This window comes from Podarcis filfolensis, assembly GCF_964270895.1.
Source record: "Podarcis filfolensis genome assembly, chromosome: 13".
NCBI classification, from domain to species: domain Eukaryota; kingdom Metazoa; phylum Chordata; class Lepidosauria; order Squamata; family Lacertidae; genus Podarcis; species Podarcis filfolensis.
The window spans coordinates 23,678,007-23,700,808 of record NC_139615.1 but is presented as its reverse complement, the minus strand read 5'-3'; the positions used below and the strand labels follow the sequence as shown (position 1 = coordinate 23,700,808).

At 41.2% G+C, this 22,802-nt stretch overlaps 3 protein-coding genes and 1 pseudogene across 4 annotated transcripts; all 4 read right to left on the bottom strand.

Annotated features, from left to right (window-relative positions):
* Window positions 1–1,008: 1,008 nt before the first annotated feature.
* Window positions 1,009–1,959, bottom strand: LOC310747427 (olfactory receptor 14A16-like; the record flags this gene model as incomplete). Its single annotated transcript, XM_083581797.1, has 1 exon — window positions 1,009–1,959. The coding sequence occupies one exon, from the start codon at window positions 1,957–1,959 to the stop codon at window positions 1,009–1,011; it is 951 nt and encodes a 316-aa protein (XP_083437923.1).
* Window positions 1,960–8,088: 6,129 nt separating this feature from the next.
* Window positions 8,089–9,042, bottom strand: LOC310747426 (olfactory receptor 14A16-like; the record flags this gene model as incomplete). Its single annotated transcript, XM_083581796.1, has 1 exon — window positions 8,089–9,042. One exon carries the CDS (start codon window positions 9,040–9,042, stop codon window positions 8,089–8,091), a length of 954 nt encoding a protein of 317 aa, XP_083437922.1.
* Window positions 9,043–15,407: 6,365 nt separating this feature from the next.
* Window positions 15,408–16,314, bottom strand: LOC310747425 (olfactory receptor 14J1-like; annotated as a pseudogene). Its single transcript has one exon. The product of its transcript is annotated as an olfactory receptor 14J1-like (transcript).
* A 4,424-nt stretch (window positions 16,315–20,738) lies between these two features.
* Window positions 20,739–21,656, bottom strand: LOC310746713 (olfactory receptor 14J1-like; the record flags this gene model as incomplete). Its single annotated transcript, XM_083580701.1, has 1 exon — window positions 20,739–21,656. The coding sequence occupies one exon, from the start codon at window positions 21,654–21,656 to the stop codon at window positions 20,739–20,741; it is 918 nt and encodes a 305-aa protein (XP_083436827.1).
* Window positions 21,657–22,802: the final 1,146 nt, after the last annotated feature.

Genomic DNA, 22,802 nt, shown 5'->3' with positions numbered 1-22,802 from the left:
AGACATTATCAGAGCTCAAGGGCACATTCCAGCCAGGGAAAACACTCAAAGAAGGTGTGAAACAGCTCACGGACAGTCTCAAGAGCCAGGTAGAGAGGCCTGAAGGGCTGCATTTGGCCCCCACAATTGAGGATCTAAAGGATGCCAGTAAAAAAAATCCTCCCATCTTCATTAGGGGTATTAATGCAGGTTGCACTATCTCTCAGTTTACATAGACTGTGGCAGGTTTATTCCAGTCACATGCTCCCATTCCTTTATAAAGTATATAGATAAAACATTTAATCCCACTTTTCCTAGGATGAAGGCACAATAGAAAGCACCTGTTCTTCCCCAATGGCCCTTTTCTCTCCAGTGTACACATTCCTCCAACTATGTGGCTCACTTCCACTTCTGCTAAATATAGACTTAATGCCACGTGCAGTGGAATCATAACAAAGGGGAAGTTGTGGTGGCATCAAAGCCATCTGCCACCTTACCTGTCATATATGCAGGTTTATAGCATTTAGACACAAATGATTGATTAAAAACAAGTAAAAATCTATGGTACCCTCAAGAAATAGGTAAGGTCAGTTGAATAAAACTATGTTTTTATAAGCTTATATCTCCAAGAAGTAAAAATTAATTCAAATATTAATAAATGGAAGCTTTTGTGGAGATTAAGGTAGAAGGTTTTCACATGTTCTTACTAGGGAATTCAGTACAATCATCAGTGTTACATAGGTTTTACAACAACCTCCAAGAATCTTCAACACCCCAATTACTATCAGCTCCAGCATGTATGGCTAGGACATAGAGAGAATGGATGTTGTGGGAAGACACAGATACTCACCCCTGGACTAAAGATCTATATAGATGAAGTAAACATGCAATGTAACCCTACAATCCAAGATACACTTTTCTGATATTAATTCCCATTCAATGCAGTGATATCCACTTCTGAGTAAAAACAACAACAACATGGGACTAGACAAAACTTATGCAAGCCATCTAGGCAATTGAAACAGTTACCTAAATTGGAGAATGGTTTTTGTCTAAGAATTGATGGGAAATATTGGTCAGAAACTTCCAGAATGCCATTTTGAGTTCCTTGTTTCTTATGCTATAAATGAGTGGGTTCATTACTGGTGGCACCATGCAATAGAATGAAGAAACCAAGAGGTCAAATGCCGATGGGGAGCTGGAGGTTGGTCTGAAATAGACAAAGTTACCACTTACCAAGAACAGGGAGATAACAATAAGATGAGGCAAACAAGTTGAAAAGACTTTTTGTTTCCCGTGACTGGATGGGATTTTCAGGACTGCTCTGAAGATCTGAACGTAAGAAAAAGCAATAAGAGCAAAGGAGATGAAGGCTAAACAAGCTCCAAAAGTCAGAACCCAAATCACAGTGATAGAGTTAGAGCAAGAGATCTTCAGTAGCTGTGGGATTTCACAGAAAAACTGATTGATGACATTAGAACAGAACTCAACTCTGAATGTTGTTCCGGTGTACATTGTTGCATAGAAAAGTCCACCAATCCATGCACTGGTTGCCATCTGAATGCAAGCTTTCTTGTTCATGACAGTCTCATAATGCAGTGGATTGCAGATGGCAACATAGCGATCATATGCCATAACAACAAGGAGGAGATAATGAGACAACATGAAGAAAACAAGGAAGAATACTTGACAGACACATCCAGAGTAAGAGATGGTTTGTATCTTCATCAAGGAATTTGCAATGGACTTGGGAACTGTAACCGATATGGAGCCAATGTCTTGCAATGACAGGTTGGCGAGAAAGAAGTACATGGGTGTATGAAGCTGATGACTGTAGAAGATGACTGTGATGATCATAATATTTTCTGTGAGGGCCACCAAATATATTATGACAAAAAGGTTGATGTGAAATACCTGCACCTCCCAAATATCAGGGAATCCATGTAGAAGGAATCCACTTACTCTTGACTGGTTCATCATTGTGTCTCAGACCTTGGTGCCTAGGAAAAGGAAGCTACCACACTATTTCTTTCTCTTCCAGTTGTATCAGGAAATATTTCTCTTTGTACTGAATGTGGTAAAGGGTGGAATGTATAGCAATGAGCTTTAACGACGTCTCACTTCTAATTATACCCAGGAGGTTTAATTCTCATGAGCCTCCTATATACAGCTCAGCAGATGTGGATCAAATGTGTATTTGAGGGTTGAGATGCACCTATAATGACTATGATCCAAAGTTCTGCTTTGACTTATGTAAGGGGCTTGCACCAGAGTGGGGTGTTCCTTTTTAAAAAATGTTCCTAAAGCAGTTTACTCTATGGCATAACCCTGTGTGGGTTGTGGGTTATTGGCTGTTGCTATTTAAATTAACACATCTAGGACTGCAGTCCTTTACACAACTATGTGGGATGAAGTCCTATGGAACCCTGTGTGACTTAATTCTAAGAAGACATGTATAGGATTATGCTGTAAAATCCTCTTCTGCTCATGAAATTGGTTTTCTTTGTTGCCTACCCCCGCCAAAAAGTTCTAAATCAAAGCAAGTAATAACAGATCAATAATGGCAAACGAATTCCACAAAGCCACTTCCGAGCTGGAGAGGAGGTGGGGTTGCGGGCTTCACGCCCACCCCCATGTGCGCAGGGGCTGGGTCACAGCCCCTGCGAGACTGAGGGGAATCCTCGGCCCTGTCATCTCCCCTGCCAGCCAATTGGCTTGTTTGGGAGGCATGGCCCACCCTATTTAAGGCCGGCGCGACCGAGGCTTGTCCTCTTTTCACCGCTCCAGCTGTTCCGGTTTCCCATCCCTCCCACCCTTTAGGCAGGCTCTTTGACATTGCTATGGACTTCGGTTGGTTGCCGTCATGGGGCCTGGTAGGAATTTTTCCACTTGGCAAATTGGCTCCAGCCATTTGGTTTCTTCGCCTACCTCGTAGCAACTCGTCACAACTCTGCGGCATTGGTGGTTAGGCATTGGTAAGGGGCATTGTTAAGCAAATGAGAGGGGGGGAGGAAGCGCCATCGCCTCCCCCACATAGAAGGGTAGTCTGATAAAGGATTCCGGGGGGCGTTGCCCTGTCCGAAGCCTATGGAGGTGTGGGCCTAAGGCACGCCCCCTAGCGGTGACCCTGAGGGAGCTCCTAGTTGAGGTGCCTCAGCAGGACTCCCTATTCTGGTGGTTAACCCTTTCCGGTCTTCACACAATCGGGCTGAAGCTGGATAGTCAATAGGGCCAATGCCTAAGCCAATACCGCTCATTCCTGTAATCAATAAGGTTGTAGCCTATTTCACCCATTAACTTAAATCATGGTGTCTTGTGTCTTTATTTCCACTGTGGGAGGAGGGAACTCGCCACACAACACTTACATGTTCTGTATGATTTAAAGCTAGCATCCACAGAACAATGTAGATTGCTTTATGCTCCTCAGTAAGGGTTGTAGACCAACTTGTTGCATTAGAACTGTGTCCATCTTTTTAATATAGCACAGAATGACTTCTAAGAGAAGACTCCACATTCTACTTGTTATATTTACATTATTGTAACTTTTTTGTATTATGAAAAACTTTAATTAAAAAATCTCATTACATGGGAGTAATCAATCAAATTTCCCTTGGATTACCACTGATTCAGTGGTAAAGAGCAAGCCTCCCCAGGGCAAACAGCACTGAAAACTGAAAACCGCTCAGAAAAGGCATGAAAATGCACCATTAATTTACACTATTTCAGACCTTTCTCTGTTACAAATGCAGCAGGAAGAACATTGTCCTAGATATAAATGTGCAGGCTGAAAGAAACCTCAGTATGTTGGCAATCACAAGGAGTAGAAGAATTGTTAACAATTTTACTTTCTGGCATTCACATCAAGCAACTTACGATTCAGTCCTGGGCATGATTAGATGATGCATGGGCTGCTCCCATATTATCAATGAGCATTCAACTTCATTTGTTTGGTTGAATTTTCCACAGATATCTTACAATGTCTGTTGTTTATCAAGCATACTTTCTGATATTCAGATGCAGAAATTATATGACAGGTGTGGAGAACTTCAGGCCCGGGGTCAAATTTATCAACCCCTCAGCACTCTCAGGCCATATTCCCGACAATGGTCACAATCCCACACCAGCCCTTCTTTGCATGCTCCTTTAACTTTTTTATTTGGCTAGAATACGTTCTTGAAATCAGTGGTATTGGCTTGCCCAAATGGATAATAAAGAAGACATGCTACATGCTACAAGTGGATGTAGAAACTAGCCTGTTGTGGAAAGCTAAAGCTCCCATTTTTTACTCTGGCCCCTTTTGCCACAGGTGTGGTACACCATTCACTAGTGGCTCCGGGAAACTTGCCCAGAAGGGAGTGCAGCCCTCAGGTTGAAAAAGCTTCTGCATCCCTCTTATACAACATCCACTCCTCTTCATTTGTTTCTGCAAGGAGGGAAGAACACTGGAGTACAGACATGGGTATGGGAGTTAAATCCTGAAGCTTTTTTAAATCCCTATGTTTGAACCTTGTGGTCTGTGATGCTGCTTCTGCTTATAAAGAAGCTGCGGATTTTTATGAATTCAATCAAACCATCCATGCCCCCTTTGCTGCATCCACAATCTCATCACTTCTCAGTGGGTGAGTCTATAATTCGTCATAGAAAGAATGGCCCTTTTACAGAGACTGCAATAGCCCTAAGGCCTCTTCTCCCTCATGTGCAAACATTTTTTAGAAGAAGAAGAAGAAGAAGAAGAAGAAGAAGAAGAAGAAGAAGAAGAAGAAGAAGAAGCAGCAGCAGCAGCAGCAGCAGCAGCACTTTCTACACCAGCCCTTTCTAGGAATCAGTTCTGTGATCATCTTTTCTCAGAGACCAAGACATACTTAGTCATTTATCATCTGGTGACTGCTCAATGTCCTCATCAGGTTGCATGGTGGAGGGACCCATGGTTGTATTGTTTGCTACAGGCAGCAAAATGTCTTGGGCCTGCCCTGAGAGCTACCTGAAACCCATAGTTACAACTTCCAGGTAAATTCAAATATGCAGATTCAAAATCCCCCTGTGTCACAAGGTCCTCTTGGATTCCTCCAGTTCAGTTGCACCATTCAGGCTTTTGAATGACAGTCCACATGGTCTGTTTATTGCATATATGTATTTATTTACTTTGAAATTCTGTCAGTTGAATGATTTCCAAGATGGCTTACAACAGGCTGAACACCTGTACAGCCCAGTCACCAGGGACGTCTTCACCATTGGGCATAGTGGCACGGCGAGCCAGGGTGCCAAGCAGTGGAGGGTACCAGGCGGAGAATCAGGGGAGAGTCCGGGGAGGAGAGAGCGGGGAGGTAAGCGAGATGGAGTGGGGGCTTGGTGCCTGCGCGCCCCCAGTGCCCGTCGGAGGTGGGAAGGATCCCGATGCTTTCCTGCAGTCCAGAGCTCTCTCTGCTGGCTCAATGACACATCACCTCCTCGGCTGTGTGGTGTATGCTTTGCATCCCAAGCTCTGCACATAATAAACGGGGGGATCTACCACCACTTCCCCCGTTCACTCTACCTCGAAAGATCCCCGCGCTCGAGGCTACATGCTGCAACTGCTGCCCCCTCCCTCCTTCCTCTGCTTCTCCACTGCCTTGCCCAGAGCCTGCCTCCTCCCGCTGCCCCCACTACCTCTGCACTTCTTCATACAAACCGCGTTTCCTTCCCCTGCGTGATCCCCTCCCAGTCACGCTCTCTCCTTCCTCCCCAAGCAAGGATGGCGAGACTGCAGCTGTGCCAGCACGCTTCTCTGCTGCAGCGATGCAGTCGGCCCAGCTCACTTTGCCTGTCCCTGCCTGGATGAGATCCCCGCCTGCCTCCCGTGATGCCCCCATTGTCTCCGGCTGCCCAGCCCCACACCATGATCCCGCAGCAGGAGCCAATATCTGGCCGTGCGCGAGAAGCATGGGGCAGCAGCGTGAAGGCGGGAGCAGCCTTTCCTAAAAAATGTCAACAACTTTGGGGTCCCCCCCTTAAAAAGGTCTACAACTCTGGGAAACGGGGGCGGGCAGAGGGATCTTTGCACCCTGGCTCCAGATATGCGTAAGATGGCCCTGCCAGTCACCAGGCTTTTCTTTTGTTCTGATATCAACAATGAAAGCTAAATTATGTTCAGTAAGGTTGCATTTACCTCACGGGGGGGGGTGTTACCTCTTTTCCAAGGCTTTCTTTGTGCATGCTTCTTTCCTGCTGAGACCAAGCCTGCGCACAGAAACTGAGCAGAATTTAACCCCTGCTAGCCACATAGGGGAAAATGTGTCCATTCAAAGAAAGCTTTTTAAAATCTCACAATACCTCTTGTGCTATTAATTTTAAAAGACAAGCAGAACAAACCACTTTTAATCATGTGATGTCATAACAACATTGTTAATTGAAAGATGGGTATCTCAGCCTTTCCCAAAGGCCTGAACACTGAAGTGGATTTTTTTAAATATCTATTTTTATTGAGTTTCAAAACAGACAAATATATACAGAACAAAATGATAGTGCATTCAAAACTTTTTAAAAAGCATCAATCCCAACCCTCCCAGCATCTGCTGACCCTCACCGGCCCTTGCCCAGAGAGAGAAATTTCGTCAGCACATAGAAACATATCCATAGTTCTTGGTTATAGTAGGAACTGACAGATTAAAGAAAAGAAATTAAATGCATACATCAGAACCAAACAGATTTGTATTGGGTTGGAACAGATCTATTACCACCTTGCATATCACTGAAATGTTTTTACCTAACTTTGAAAAGACAGCAGTGTTGAAGCATGACACAGCTAAGAGAGTCATTACAGAAATGTGGAGCCACTGCAGAGAAGGCTCTTCCATGAACATCAGCAGTAGGGGCTGGAACCATCAGCTTCAAAGCTCATTAGAAGCTGGAACCATAATCCACCCAATCATAAAATGCCTTATGACCTAAAACCTTCTGGATCCAGGAGTTGTTTCCTCCTCCTCCTCCTCCATTTCATTTCTGTACTGCTTAAGAAGAAGAAAAACCTCAACCAGTTTACAACACATTAAAACATCAAATAAAACAATCCAGAATAGAAAATTACAGAAGAAAGACAAATATAAAATATACATTCAAAGCAACATAATTAACAGGAAAGTAATACATGATCTTAAAAAATTCCTAATAAAATATCAGAAAGGATATCAACTACAGATGCATATTTAACACATTAAAGTTCACAAAAAATTCTTTTTTTATTTATGAAATTTCTATACCGCCCTTGATCTGAGGATCACAGAACAGTTTACAATATAAAAACACAAAAATCCATTAAACATTAACTTAAGCATTTCAAAAGAAAACATTACTAAAAGAAGTCAAATACAAAATGCTGGGATCCAGGCACAATAGAAAGCACCTGTTCTTCCCCGATGGCCCTTTTCTTTCCATTTTCCACTTTCTTCTAACTATGACTCAACTCACAGTTCTTCTAAATATAGACTTCCTGGTACGAGCAGTGCTGGGATGTGGAATCATAACAAATGGGAAATAGCAGCCACATCAAAGCCATCTTCCTCCCTACCTGTCTCATATATGCAGGTTTATAGCATCTGGACACAAATGAACAAGTAAAAACAAGTGAAAATATATGGCACATGCAAGGACAGGTATATAGGTAAGGTCAGTTGAATACAATTATGTTTTTATCAGCCTGTATCTCCACTGCAAGAAGTAAAAATTAATTCAAATATTATATATTTTATAGAATTTAATGTAAAGGATTTTCACATGTTCATATTGGGCATTCAGTACTAATATCAGTGTTAAATAAGTTTTAGGTCCTCGAGGTTTCAATGGGAAATGGCAGTGCTATACACAATAATCTCCAGGAACCCAATTACCATCAGCTCTAGCACGTATGGCTAGTAGATAGGGAGAATGGATTTTGTAGTCCAACAGCACCCAGAAAGCCACAGATACTCACCCCTGGTGTAAAGATGAAGTAAATGTGTGATATAAGGCTACAATCCAATGTACACTTTCCTGTGACTAGAATTCCTATTCAATGTAATGATATCCTCTTCTAAGTAAGCAAACATAGGATTGAACAAAACTTATGCACACCATCTAGGCAACTGAAACGGTTTGCTAAAATGGAGAATGTTTTTTGTCTAAGAATTGGGGGAATATATTTACCAGCAACTTCCAGAATGCCATTTTAAGATCCTTGTTTCTTATGCTATAGATGATTGGATTCGTTAGTGGTGGCACCATGCAGTAGAACATAGAAGCCAAGAGGTCAAATGCCGATGGAGACCTGGGAGTTGGTCTTAAATAGACAAAGGTGCCACTTACCAAAAACAGGGTGATAACAATAAGATGAGGCAAACAAGTTGAGAAGACTTTTTGCTTCCCTTGTCTGGATGGGATTTTCAGGACTGCTCTGAAGATCTGAACGTAAGAAAAAGCAATAAGAGTAAAGTAGATGAAAGCTAAACAAACTCCAAAAGTCACAACCCAAATCACAGTGTTATCCGAGTCAGAGCAAGAGTTTTTCAGCAGTTGTGGGATTTCACAGAAAAACTGATTGATGACATTAGAACAGAACTCAACTCTGAATGTTGTTCCGGTGTACACTGTTGTATAGAAAAGTCCACCAATCCATGCACTGGTTGCCATCTGAATGCAAGCTTTCTTGTTCATGACAGTCTCATAATGCAGTGGATTGCAGATGGCAACATAGCGATCATATGCCATGACACCAAGGAAGACGTAATGGGACATCATGAAGAAAGCAAGGAAGAATATTTGGCAGACACATCCAGAGTAAGAGATCATTTGGGTCTTCATCAAGGAATTTGCAATGGACTTGGGAACTGTAACTGATATGGAGCCAATGTCTTGCAATGACAGGTTGGCGAGAAAAAAGTACATGGGTGTATGAAGCTGGTGGCTGTAGAAGATGACAGTGATGATGATAAGGTTTTCTATGAGGGCCACCAGATATATTATGACAAAAAGGCTGATGTGAAATATCTGCACCTCCCGAATATCAGGGAATCCATGTAGAAGGAATCCATTTGCTCTTGACTGGTTCATCATTGTGTGTCTCAGACCTTTGTTTGGTGCCTGGGAAAGAAAGCTGCCATACTACTTCTTTCTAATTCTTTCTTATTTAGTTGAACCAGGAAATCTTTCTTGGCAAACATGCTTTGATTATTTGTGATTACTTGTCCAAAAAGGCTTGTGCCTCCTCCGTTGCTACATCATCCACCTTGCCAAGAAGACTACCCTGGTGATGTGTTCTACTTGCACTCCTGTCTTTTGGTAAGAGAAGCCAAAATGAAAGAATCCTTTGGTGGTGAATCTCTGACTGCCCTCCCTGTCATCGAGACTCATTCCAACCAATGTAATCTCTATCACTGAAGGGCAGATATTGGAAACTAAGCTATTCAACAAAGGGGTGAAATGGTTAGCAATGAGCTTTATCAATGTCTCGTTACTAATTATACCCAGAAGGTTTAATTCTCACAAGCCTTCTACAGCTCAGCAGCTGTGAATCAGATGTGTATTTTGAGGGTTGAGATTCAGTTATGTTTATAATGACTATGATCCAAAGTTCTGCTTAGAGGCTTGCACCAGAGGGTTTTTTTTAAAAGTTCCTAAATCACTTTTCTCTAAGTGTGTGTGGTGGGTTGCTGGCAGTGGCTGCTTAAATGAAGAAGAAGAGGAGGAGGAGGAGGAGTTTGGATTTGATATCCCGCTTTATCACTACCCGAAGGAGTCTCAAAGCGGCTAACATTCTCTTTTCCCTTCCTTCCCCACAACAAACACTCTGTGAGGTGAGTGGGGCTGAGAGACTTCAAAGAAGTGTGACACATCTAAGACTGAAATCTTTTACACCAGTGGTTTTCATCCAGTGTGCCATGGCACCCTTAGGTGCCTTGAATGATGGTCAGGGGTGCTGCGGGCAACCATGGCCTCCATCCCTCTTTTCTTCCCTTCCTCCTCTGATGCCTGCTCATGTCTCTGCCTCCCATAGGCTTGCATGGCTGTTTGTTGCAGCAGCTCTGGCTACAAGCTCCCCATGCAAATGGTCCTCTGGGGTTGGCCAAGGGGTGCTGGTTGCCAGAAACTGAGGTGGTCTTGGAGTAAGCAAGCAAGTAGTTGAGGTAGCCCAGCCAGCCAGTCTGCCACTCCTTGCTCTTGGGAATGGATGGACAAATGAGAGGCCGGGCAGGCAGCAAGCACACGGGTCTTTCTTGTGCTTATTGTGTACAATGCCTGCCTGGGAGTTCAGTGTCCTTCACCAAAAGGGAGGCTTTCTGCCATGCAGGCCTGGTGGCACCCACTGCTGCCTCCCAAAGTAAGGAAGATGTTGGCCTCACATTCACCTTTGGCCAATCCCTGTTGGGTTGCTAAGGCTGGGGTCTTTCTCTTCACAGGACCATATGGGGCAGTGTGAGAAAGCACCTATCTTTTAGGTGGGAGGGCAGCTCAGAGACCAGGGGCAGTGGCGACAGCTGTCCAGATGGAGGGTGTTTGAAAAGGGGTGAGGGGCTGTGACATAACTCGGCTTCTGTTTTTTGTTTTTTTTTAAAGAAATATTTATTAAAGTTTAACAAATACAAGAAAAATGAAGAACAAACAAACAATAAAAAAGTTACAATAAAAAATAAAAAAGAAAAAAAGAAAACAAGAACATTTTAAAAACAAAAACATTTTAAAAAAAAGAAAAAGAAAAATCCCTATTTTCCTGACCTTATCTTTCATTTGCTTATTTCCTTGACTTCCTCACACCTACCTTTTTGTATTCTAGTTCCATTAATTGATTCAGCAAATTCTTTCCATCTTTCTCAATTTTTTGAATAATTTATCTTAACAGTCTACCTTAATTAATTAACTCAGCAGATCCTTACCATCTTTCACCATATTTTGTTATTCAATTTACCTTAACTTATTTAACCTTATCTTACCATAAAGTACCTTAACACTTAAAAGCTTAATACTTATTTACATAACTCCTTATATCATTTCTACTAAAGCCAAATAGTTTCATTCCAACATTTCCCCTAACATTCATTAATTTTACACTAATTCCCAAAATAGAAATTTCCCTTTATAAACATTCATCCAATTTTCATCCAACGTCCCTTTTCCCTGGTCTCGGGATAAATCAGTCCTTATTGTCCATACCATCTAGTCCATCAACCTGGTAGTCTTACATCTGAGGCTCTCAAGTCTCTTCCATGCCCCTTCTGCAAATCTTCTTCTTCTTGTTTGTTTTTGCACTTTCCCTTGTCTTTTGCTAGTCTCTTCCTTAATTTCTTTCCTTTCTCAATGAGGAGTAAGTCTCTGGGGGGTTCCAACACAAAATTATCTCCACCTCCTCTCATCCGACCATCCCACTCCCCCCAGTCCCACTCCCCACAGCCATCAACCTGATCAAAAAAATATTTTACGAAATGTTTCAAAGTCCCTCCAATGACAATGGCCTCCTCAACTCCCAAGTCCCCCTGGCGTACTCCTGATGTCTTCAAAAGCAATGGTTTGTACTCCTGCAGGACTTCAAATCCCTCCATTTGAGTTTCTTGGATTAAATCTTTTTCCATTGTCATCTGTTCTTGCACTTGTCTAGGCAAAGTAGGTTCCTGAAAAAAGCCCTGGGTGATTTCTATATCAATGTTCTCTGTTAAGTCACCTTTGCAGACCACTGCTGTCACCCAGTCCCTCTTCTCATGCATCATATCAGCCATTTCATTCATCCTATCAATCTTCTTATGCATCTGTTCCAGCAAGGCACTTGTTTTGCAGAGAGCACTCACCAGCACTTCCTCCCAGCACATTTTCATTGAAGGTCAGAGGACTTTCCCCACGATCTTAATCTGACAGCTGTAAGGTCCCTCAGTGGACTGCCGCAACAATTTAACAGGCTCCCTCTAGAGGAGACAAATTCTATTTGTATCCATTTTTTTTGTAGCAAATCCAACCGAGAAAAGTTACTTTCATTTTTCCAATATTCAAGTGCTTTCAAATATTTTGTTTCTCTAAGATGCAGAAGGCAACATTGGATTCAATTTGTTTCACTTCTTTTGCTATCTGTCATAAAGTTCCATTCAGGGTCAACGAACGCCTCAAATAGTTTCTGTCTCTGATACCCCGTTCCCAGATCAGAGACGGTGGAAACGTAATTTTCTTTACTCCCTCTCCAGATTTAGACAGTCAAAATTCACCCCCCTTTACTCTCACTTCCAGGGGGGTTTTAATAATTATAAATGACAGGAATCTCGAACTTTATACACAACTTTCCAGGCTAATTAGCTTGAAATGTTTTTGCTTCAGTCTGTTTACAAAAAGCGGAAAGGTTGACTTCCTGTTTTATACCTTCCCGCTTCGATGCCAAATTAACATACTTTTTAATCCAATTTTCCGTTTCTACTCACGGGTACTTATTTTAGAGTCCAATTGTCCACAGGAAAAAGTCAGCGCTCTCCGGCAACGGCTATGCGGCTTCACTCCACAGAAGTAGCGGTTGATTCAAAACACCTCGCTGCTCACCCCACGTCTTTTCGGGACCCCGAAAAAGGGGTTTCCCTGTGAGTGGGGGAGGCGCTCCTGGTGTCAGCCGAATCCCACGTCCCCAGGCTTCATCCGCCTGGGGTTTTTTAGGGGTCTCCGCCTTCGCCGCGGTGGCAAGACCCAGTTTCTGCAGAGCGGGTTCCTCCCAGTCAGAGGAACTCCGCCATTGCCGATGGCGCTAACCCGGAAGTCTGACATAACTCGGCTTCTGAGGCTCGGAGGGCGTTTCCCCACAAGACAGTCACACTCACCCTTGTGGAGTTTTCCCTCAGCCTCCTCACCTCTCCACTCTCCTTGAGAGCCCTCCAGGCAGCTGCTGCCATGAGAAGGGAGAGAACAAAAGAGGGATGGAGGCCAGTGTTGCCTGCAGTACCCCTGACCATCATTCAAGGCACCCCAGGGTGCCATGGCACACTGGTTGAAAACCACTGAACTGAATAACTGATGAATGTCAGTTGAAATGGACTCATGCTGTGCCCAATGGACTCACACTGTGTCCAAAGCTGCTTGTTTGGCCACTCTCTGTCTCTCTTTCTTTAACAAATTCACAAAACAGGTATTAAATGCTAAACAAAACATTTTTAAAAAAACAACACCACAAAAACCTTAAAGTAGGAAACACTCATTTTTGCTTCTTTGGTTACCAGAAGTGCTCAGAGTTCTATGGAGGATTGGCCTTCAAGGAAACAGTTCTGAGCATGCTCATAAATGCAGATCTATGTTTCAATTTTCTACCAGGCTACTAGGTCTACCCTGAGGCAGACTTACTATTGCTTCACTATGAATATGCCATGGCTGTAAGCTAATATTGATTGGTTAGATTGCCTGCACCTTCCCTAGGAAACAGAAGTATATAAATACCTTATATTTATTTAGAAAATGTATAATCCATTTGCTTAAAAAAGGCCATACCTAAAATGCCAAAACCATATAAAAACAAAGATGCATAAGACCATTGTTGTTGCTTTTTTAGTATAATATCCATAAACCAATTTCTTAAAAAAGAAATTTTGTATTTGCTACAGTAGTTTAGATAAACACACTGTCAATCTTTACTTTATCATGATCATTTAAGCAGAAGTTGGATGGACATCTGTCATGAATGCATTGAAGGGGGTTGGAGTAGATAACCCTTAGGGTCCCTTCCAACTCTATGATTTACCTATCTGCACTGGCCAAGGGCAGGCTGTTGGGGTGTTGGGTGCATGTGCTGTGGAAGCTCAGACAAGCAGTAAAACTCACCACAGAAAACAGCCATTTAGCAGAGTGGTCTTCACTAGGCAAACACCAACATGCACTACTATACATACACTATTTACAGATGCTAAAAGTTGTCTTCGCTCTCAGAGCCCAGAGAGGGTTCTTTCTTTCAAAGTCTTTGCTGTGTTAAAGTCCACAGCCAAGTCTTTAATTCAGTTGCTCACAAAGTCCTGCAACTGATAAGAGTTCTGAAGTCTGGCAACTTTCCAACTTCAGTGTGTCTGGACTTCAGTGTGGGGAAAACTGAAACTTCCTTTAAAATCTGTCTCAGCCTTGACAAAAGAGGTAGTACTTGAGAGGGATATCTCATGGTTATACATTTAGCCCATACTTGCTTATTCAGCTGATCACCTTGTGGAATGTTTGCTCAAATCAGCATATGTGGTGGAGATGTGGGAAGTGGTTCAGTTCTGGAAGGATTTGTTGAAATAAAATCAGTCCCTGGACAAAACACCTCTAATGTCCAGACCTGGAACTGCTTCTTAACCTTTGACAGGAAATAACACTAGCTTCAGACCCCTCAAAGGTTGTCTAGGAGCCAGGCTCATAATAACAAGATACGAGAAGGTGAAACAAATTAGGGCAAGTAACACTTGAGGAAAAAAGAGAGCAATAAAATAAAATTGGCACAAAGACTGAAGCATAATGATTCAATTGCAACTGATTGGAAAGGTTTTATTAAATATATGGCTAAAAATTAAAACAGAGGGCTCCTTTGACACTATAAAAACTTTTGGTTAGAATAATCTGCATATTACCCTGTGTGCAAATGTTTTCATGGATGAGAACTTATATCGTATTTGGCTGTTATTTCTGTTGTATTGCCCAAACTTTATCATCTTGGTTAGGGTGGGATATTGTATGTTTGTGTGATGTTGTAATATGCTGTAAGGATTTAATTAAAAATGATTGTTTTAAAATGAGAGTGCTCTAAACCAGGTTACATGACCTAGCTGAATAGGCTTAGGATATAGCCTAAGCACTCCCCCCACCTGGTCCTGCTTCTGCCATTCCCCCTGACTACCCTCAATTTGGACTTACAATTTGGACTTTCTATGCCAGCTGCCAGGCCATGAGTCTGAGCCAAATAGGCTTAAAATACAGCCTAGCCCACCTCCCCCAGTCCTACCCCAACCATGTTTCTGGAACAGCCCTTTTTTTGAAATGTATGCCACCCACAGCTCAACCAGCTTCCACTCAGTTGGCTGAGCATTTTATACTGGTGTGTCTTCAACAGAGCTGGGATCAGGAACTAAATGCTGAAAAACAATTGACCAAACCAGAGATAAACTAAATCCCAATGCTTATCCCTGAAGATTTTGCTGTAGGATTGCCCCTCTTAAGTTATTTTCTTATTTAGATATTTTATTTGTTTTAATGCACTTTGAGGGATATTCATTGGTGCTGAAAACATAATCAAAATGGAATTATTAAAAAAGAAAAAGAAAAATTTAACCTCCACGTGACATTAGGGTGATCAGAGTATGAATCTTGGGGAAGAACATGAGATCCACCTTAGATTTAAAGTCAAGTACAGCTTATCCCCTTTCTGTATAAAATAATATGTAAAGAAAATACAAACCAAACCATTGCTTAAAGAAAACAACAGAGAAAACATTTTTAAAAGATTACCTCAGGCTCAGACCTAAAAGTTTTGCCAGGGCAGCCTTGAGGTCCTTATTTCTCATGCTGTAAATTACTGGATTCAGCATGGGAGGAACCATGGAATATATTATAGTAAATATCAAATCCATTTGTGGGCCTGAGGTAAGCAAAGCATACTGTAAGTAAAAATGTGGAGAAGACAATGAGGTGGGGTAGACAAGTTGAGAAGGCCTTTCTTCTTCCCTGAGCTGAAGGGATTTTCAGAACAGCACTGAAGATGTGTACATAAGTAACAATGATGAAAATGAAACAGCCAACCCCAACTGTAAAACTAAACATAAGAATTCCAATTTCAATTAGGTACAAGTCAGAACACGCAAGCTTAAGTAACTGAGGGATTTCACAGAAGAACTGACTGACAACATTGGAGCAGAATAGTATTGAAAACGTTCCACTGGTGTTTAAAACTGCATGCAGAAGGCCGCCAACCCACACACCAGCAACCATTTGGGTACAAGCTCTCCTGTTCATTACCATTTCATATTGCAGGGGATCACAAATGGCAACGTACCGATCATATGCCATGACTGTAAGGAGGAAAACATCACATCCAACAAAGAAGAGAAATGAAAGGACTTGAACAACACATCCAAAATATGAAATGTGCCTTGTGTTCATGAGGGAATTGGCCATGGATTTGGGAATAATAACTGAAACGGAGCCAAGGTCCTGCACTGCCAAATTCACCAGAAAGAAGTACATTGGGGTATGCAAGCGGTGGCCGAAAGCTACTGCGAAGATTATGAGAAGATTCCCTGTCACAGTTGCTAAGAACATTCCAAGGAAGAGAAAGAAGTGTAGCATCTGCAGTTCCCGAACCTCTGAGAATTCCAAGAGAAGAAACTCAGACACTGATGTTTGATTATCCATTTTTTACTTAATGTTAAGTAGCATGGCAAGCCTGGAAGAAAACAACAACTCTGTAGTTAATTCAGTTTGAAGCGGTTTAATGAATAAATATCAAATCCTCTATGAAGACACAATTAGAATCCGTCACACTAAATTTCTCATAGAGGATCTTCACAGAAGCTAACAAAAAGGTTGACCTGTTGCTCAACATCCAAAAAAAACAAAGTGCTGCACCAACAAGCACAAAACAACCACTCTGCAATGCCACAAATCAAACTCAATGGTGCAATGTTGGAAAGGGTCGTTCACCTCTCCTACCTGGGCAGTTATCTTTCCACAAGGACCGACATTGATGCCAACATCCAGTATTGCCTGAGTTCAGTGAGCGCAGCTTTCTCCAGATTGAAATGCAGAGTGTTTGAGGACTGGGACATTCGTAGCAAAACTAAAATGCTTGTTTACAAAGCTATTGTACTACCAACCTTACTATATGCTTGTGAAACATGGAACACTTATAAACGTCATCTCCAACTCCTTGAAAGATTCCATCAACGGTGACTCTGAAAATTTAGTGTAGCTTCCCAACATGCACTGTAGCAGTATGGGTCAGTAAAATGTTCATTTCATTTGGGCTGTTTGGGAGACGCTGTTTCATTATCTAAAGGGTACTGGATATTCTTAGCCCAAAATACAGCTTGAAATAAAACAACTGTTTGCTGGTGTATTTTGCTATGTATTCCCAAACAGTTTTTAAGGATGCTCAGTTCCCAGAGAAGCACTGTAGGTCTCAGGTTGTTCTTGTTTCCCTTCCACACAATGAATGGAATATGGGTATTACTTAAAGACTCTGTCTATGTCTTTAAGTTTGCTATGTCTCTCTTCCCGGTCTTACCTCAGATGTAGAGGAGGATGTAGTCAAAGAGTACCAAGAGGACAAGTAGCTTTCCTCTCCATTCATGCAAAATGAATGAGGATTCTGAGAGCTTCAACTTTGTACTCAATTAAATTTTGCTTATATAAATCTGGTTAAAGGTCTATAAAAGGTCCCTCAGTTGGTCACAAACTTCCAGGATAACATAAAATAAACACATATGTAGTTCTTAAGTTTGGATTGTAGTCACCAATAGTTATAGTAAAGTCTTTTTATTAATGCAATTAATGTGTTTCCACTTGAATGGATGACATATGACTACCCTCTGGAAATGATCTGAATACTGCATGTTGTAGGAAATAGATTTAATCCGTGTAAGAGCCATAATCTCATATTTGGTTCTTAGATTATAGTACTATTTACATTGCCAAATGAAAGTATCCCATTAGCAGTTCCTCTATAGGCAGCTCACATGCTTTGACTTAAATGGGACAATCATTTCAAGAGGAAAATGTAGGGATTTGATGACTAGTTAGTTAGTTAAAGAAAGACATACATGTCCAGTCATTCAAGGTAAAATGATATAAATAACTTACTATCTTTCTTCATGTCAGTTTTTTTCTCCAAATGATGATGCATCTTCCTCTCTGTTGTCTTTAGATGATTATCTATCCATACAGGCACAGCTTAAATTTTATGTATGTTCTCTTACCCTGTACCATTGCCTCCCACCCTCCAAGACAGTCAAAAGTCTGTTTTCATTGGCAATACAAGATTGCCACTATGTTATTACGTTTGTTGTGTTCACTGGCACATGCTCTCAAGAGTTCAACACAACTGGGCAAAGAACTCCCCCAAGAAAGATAGATTTTCTGCTATTTCTGAAAATATAATTAAGATAATGAATGTCTTTGAAAGTATATTTATTTATTTATCAATTCATTACATTTATTATCCACCCATAAGTTATAACTGGGGTTCTCTGAGCAATGAACAATTTAAATGATTTAAAAATCACATAATCCAGTAACAGAATATTAAGTCCTTCTCTGATAGTTTTTAAACGATGAAGATTTAGCTGGTTTTAGTTTTTGAATTTGTGCTTTTAGATTAATCGTTGCATGTTATTGACCAGGATGATGTTCTAAACACATTTAGGCCCCATTTGAACTATCTATTTAAAACAGTGTCATACCACTAAACTATCACCACACAGCTACAATTCCCAGATTTCCCTGGAAATACGTATTGTTAAACCACTATCAGAGTTTAAATTCTGTGGAGGTAATAGGGGTATCCTAACAACCCTTAGGATCCCTAACAAACTACAGCTCCCCAGATTCTTTGGGTGAATCTATAACTCTTAAAAGTTGTATAATACTGCTTTAATTGCATGGTGCAGATGGGATCTTGCTTGGAGTAAGACCAATTGAGTTCAACAGGTCTTCTGAGTAGACAGAAAAAGTTTTTAATGCTTTAAATTTTCAGAGGCATTATGATTCTGCAGTAGTTTGACTTCATCCCATTTTCTCTCCAGACAGATGGATGCCAACACCAGCAACAACAACAAATGTGCAAAAAAGAAGCACATTGAAATTGTATATATTTTCTAAAGTACACTACTCAAAGAGACATTTTATATGCACTTTCCTGAAATGATGTATTTTGTTCTTATTTACCATATATGTTTGTATATGCAATTTACACAAAATAATAAGTAAAAAAACTTACTTAATTCTGTTGAACATGGCCTAACTTGGGATGTCTTTGGCCCATAAAATTTCTTTACACTTGGGAAGCACATTCTCTAGTCTTAAGATTTGTGGGCTAACTGATTATGCCTACTCAGACACAGCCAAAATAAAAGGTGCGAAATTAATAATTTGCTCTTCTGTGAGGATCTTTTAAAAAAACAGGGAGAATTGATGACAGTGATTAACTACCAAGCCTATATTGTGTAGACATGTGCAGATTGATCTTGGTAAAGTTGCATCCACCCCGGCCCTGGTTTCCCTTTGATTGTGCAGCCATCGAAAGGGTGAAGACTTGGCGAGTTGGGGAGGTTTCGGGTGGGGCTGTGGCCCTTCCTTCAGCTGTGTTTTAATGGGCAGAGACAAATGGGTTTAAAGGGTGTAGAATTTCAGTTTAAATGACAAGGCTCAGAGATGTATAATTTTTCTCTGAGTTAGTAGCAACAAGGAGGAAGCAGGGGGCCCGAAGAGCATCATGTGGGTTGACTGTGAAAGGCTGTAATAAAAAGAAAGAGAACATGGCAGATGCAAGCCTGCTGTGCCTGTGGGAGAAGCAAGTAATCCTCTTGGATTGTAATGCATTGAACGTCTCCATCTAGGCTCAGGTTGTAGACATGTATAAATAAACCATATATATTAAAGACACCTGAGTCTCCACCATGCCTCATTGTCCAAAAAGAAACACAGACCCTGGGTAACTGCCCAGAACTCCTTGCATCCCACAATGTTTGGGGATATTGGGGTGGTGTGTACCAGTGGTGAAAAATAAGGGGCGGGTGGAATGTGTCCAGACCTTTTGCAACATACATAACCATTTCACAATATTTTTTCATACATACATATGGTTTGCTCAGAGATTGGCCACCATGGTTTCAAACAGAATTGGACACAAGAGTAGTTACTATAAAAGATGTGAAACCATTTGCTGAAATCTCCAGACTGATGGGAAATATATATATAGAAGGGTTGCATTATTGTACTTAATGAAAATATGGAGAGTAAAGAGCTGAACCAAAATTTGGAATTTTATTAACATCAGCAAATGATACAGGTTGAATAGGTGATATTTATAATTATTAAATTTGATACCCAAAGAGGACCATTTATGAGGAAATGAGCTAGGGAGTTACAAGGGGATCTTAGTATGGAGGAATGGATTTTGGTAAATTGCTGCTACAGATTACATCAGTAGAGTTGGAAAAAAAATCCTATCTTGAGCACTGAATTGGAACAAATAGCAGTCAGGTTTTCCGTGGATTTCTGTTCATTCCAATTTAGCACAGAAGAGCGGTTTTTCTGGAAGAAAGAGGCAGAGCAAAGGCAAAACTGCTTGGACCCAGAAAGCTGCTCGGACCTGTGATTTCTAAGCAGGGGACAAGTAGAAGTGGGGAGAAGCCCTTAAATTGGGTATTACTCTTTTTTAAGTTAAACTGCTAAATTCTCTCTGTGAAAGATATACAAAGATAGCAATCCTATGCACATGAAGTTCATTTGAAGGAAACTGGTATATGTTAAGCCAGTGTAATGTTACACTAGAGCCAAATACCATTCAGCAGCAAGGCTGGGCTGCTACTCTGCCTAAGCCTGACAGAAGGAAAGCGCACCTTTCAAATAGTCTTCTACACAGGGGGCTAGACCATGTAACTGAGCTGAATGAGTTTAGGATTCAATCTAGCCCCACTCCCCCACTATTACCCCAAAAGGTCCATAGTAGATTTAATCCCAAGCATCACTTATTCTTTTCTCTATAAAATAATAAGACAAAAAAGTACAAACCAAACCATTGCTTAAAGAAAGCAACAGAGAAAGCATTTTTTAAAAGATTACCTCAGACCTACAAGTTTTGCCAGGGCAGCCTTGAGGTCCTTATTTCTGATGCTGTAAATTACTGGATTCAGCATGGGTGGAACCATGGAATATAGTATAGTAAACACCAAATCCAGTTGTGTGGCAGTGTTAGAGGTGGGTCTGAGGTAAGCAAAGCCTGCTGTAAGGAAAAATGTGGATAAGACAATGAGGTGGGGTAGACAAGTTGAGAAGGCCTTTCTTCTTCCCTCAGCTGAAGGGATTTTCAGAACAGCACTGAAGATGTGTACATAAGTAACAATGATGAAAATGAAGCAGCCAAACCCAATAGTAGTACTAAGCATAACAATTCCAATTTCAATTAGGTACAAGTCAGAACACACAAGCTTAAGTAACTGTGGGATTTCACAGAAGAACTGATTGACAACATTGGAACAGAAGGGCATTGAAAACGTTCCACCGGTGTTTAAAGCTGCATTTAGAAGACCACCAAACCACACACCAGCAACCATTTGGGTGCAAGCTCTCCTGTTCATTATCATTTCATATTGCAGGGGATCACAAATGGCAACGTACCGATCATATGCCATGACTGTAAGGAGGTAAACATCACATCCAACAAAGAGGAAGAACAAGAGGACCTGAAAAACACATCCAAAATATGAAATGTGCCTTGTGTTCATGAGGGAATTGGCCATGGATTTGGGAATAATAACTGAAACAGAGCCAAGGTCCTGCATTGCCAAATTCACCAGAAAGAAGTACATTGGGGTGTGCAGGCGGTGGTCGAAAGCTACTGCCAAGATTATGAGAAGATTCCCTGTCACAGTTGCTAAGAACATTCCAAGGAAGAGAAAGAAGTGTAGCATCTGCAGTTCCTGAACTTCTGAGAATTCCAAGAGAAGAAACTCAGACACTGATGTTTGATTATCCATTTTTTACTTAATTTTAAGTAGCATGACAACCCTGGAAGAAAACAACAACTCTGTATTTAATTCAGTTTGAAGCAGTTTAATGAATAACTATAAAACACACAATTAGAACCCGTCGCACTAAATTTATAACTATCATATGCTCAACACTAAATCATCTAGCTTCTCTTTGTGGCTTATTGATATTTTGAGGGCCCATGTGAAGTGAGCCTTGGCCACTGAGGGATGGTCTTCATGAAGGAGAAGTTTATTGATTAGAGATAGCAGTAGGTTTTCACAAAGGAATTGGTTGTATATCCTGAATCACCCAACCCACAGGAGATTATTCCTGCTGGTTTTAGGATCACCCTATGAGGTGTATCATTTCTCGGAGATCCTTCCACAACGCCACCTTAGGGAGTTCTATGGCTGGTTGACACCCATCTGGGCATTCAGAAAGAATACATTCCCCCTGAATCTCTTTAACAGGGTACCTGAAAATTTGACCCATGTATTGGACCCATGTATTTCAAGCCACCACTCTACCAGACTAAGGAGCCTGCACAATGCCTTTTTCTGCCACCTGAGTTGGCCCCACCATGTTCTGCCTTTCTGCTTTTCAGCAACAATGGACCCTCTGTGCACCACATTGTATTATACTGTTAGTGTAGCTTCCCAACATGCACTGTAGCACTATGGTTCAGTAAAATGTTCACTTTATTTGGGCTGTTTAGGAGATGCTGTTTCATTATCTAAAGGGTACAGATATTCTTAGCCCAAAATAGAGCTTGAAATAAAATACGTGTTTGCTGATGTATTTTGCTATGTATTCCCAAACAGTTTTTAATGATGCTCAGTTCCCAGAGAAGCACTGTAGGTCTCAGGTTGTTCTTGTTTCCCTTTCACACAATAAAGGGAATATTGGCATTACTTAAAGACTATTGCTATGTCTCCCTTCCCAGTCTTACTAAAGATGTAGAGGAGGATGTATTCAAAGAGTATGAAGAAGAGAAGCAGCTTCCCTCCCCATTCATGCAAAATGGAATGGAGAATTCTGAGAGCTTAGACTTTGTACTCAGTTAAATTTTGCTTGTATAATTCTAATTAATCTTGTATAAAGAGTCCCTCAGTTGGTCACAAACTTTCAGGATAACATAAAATAAACACATA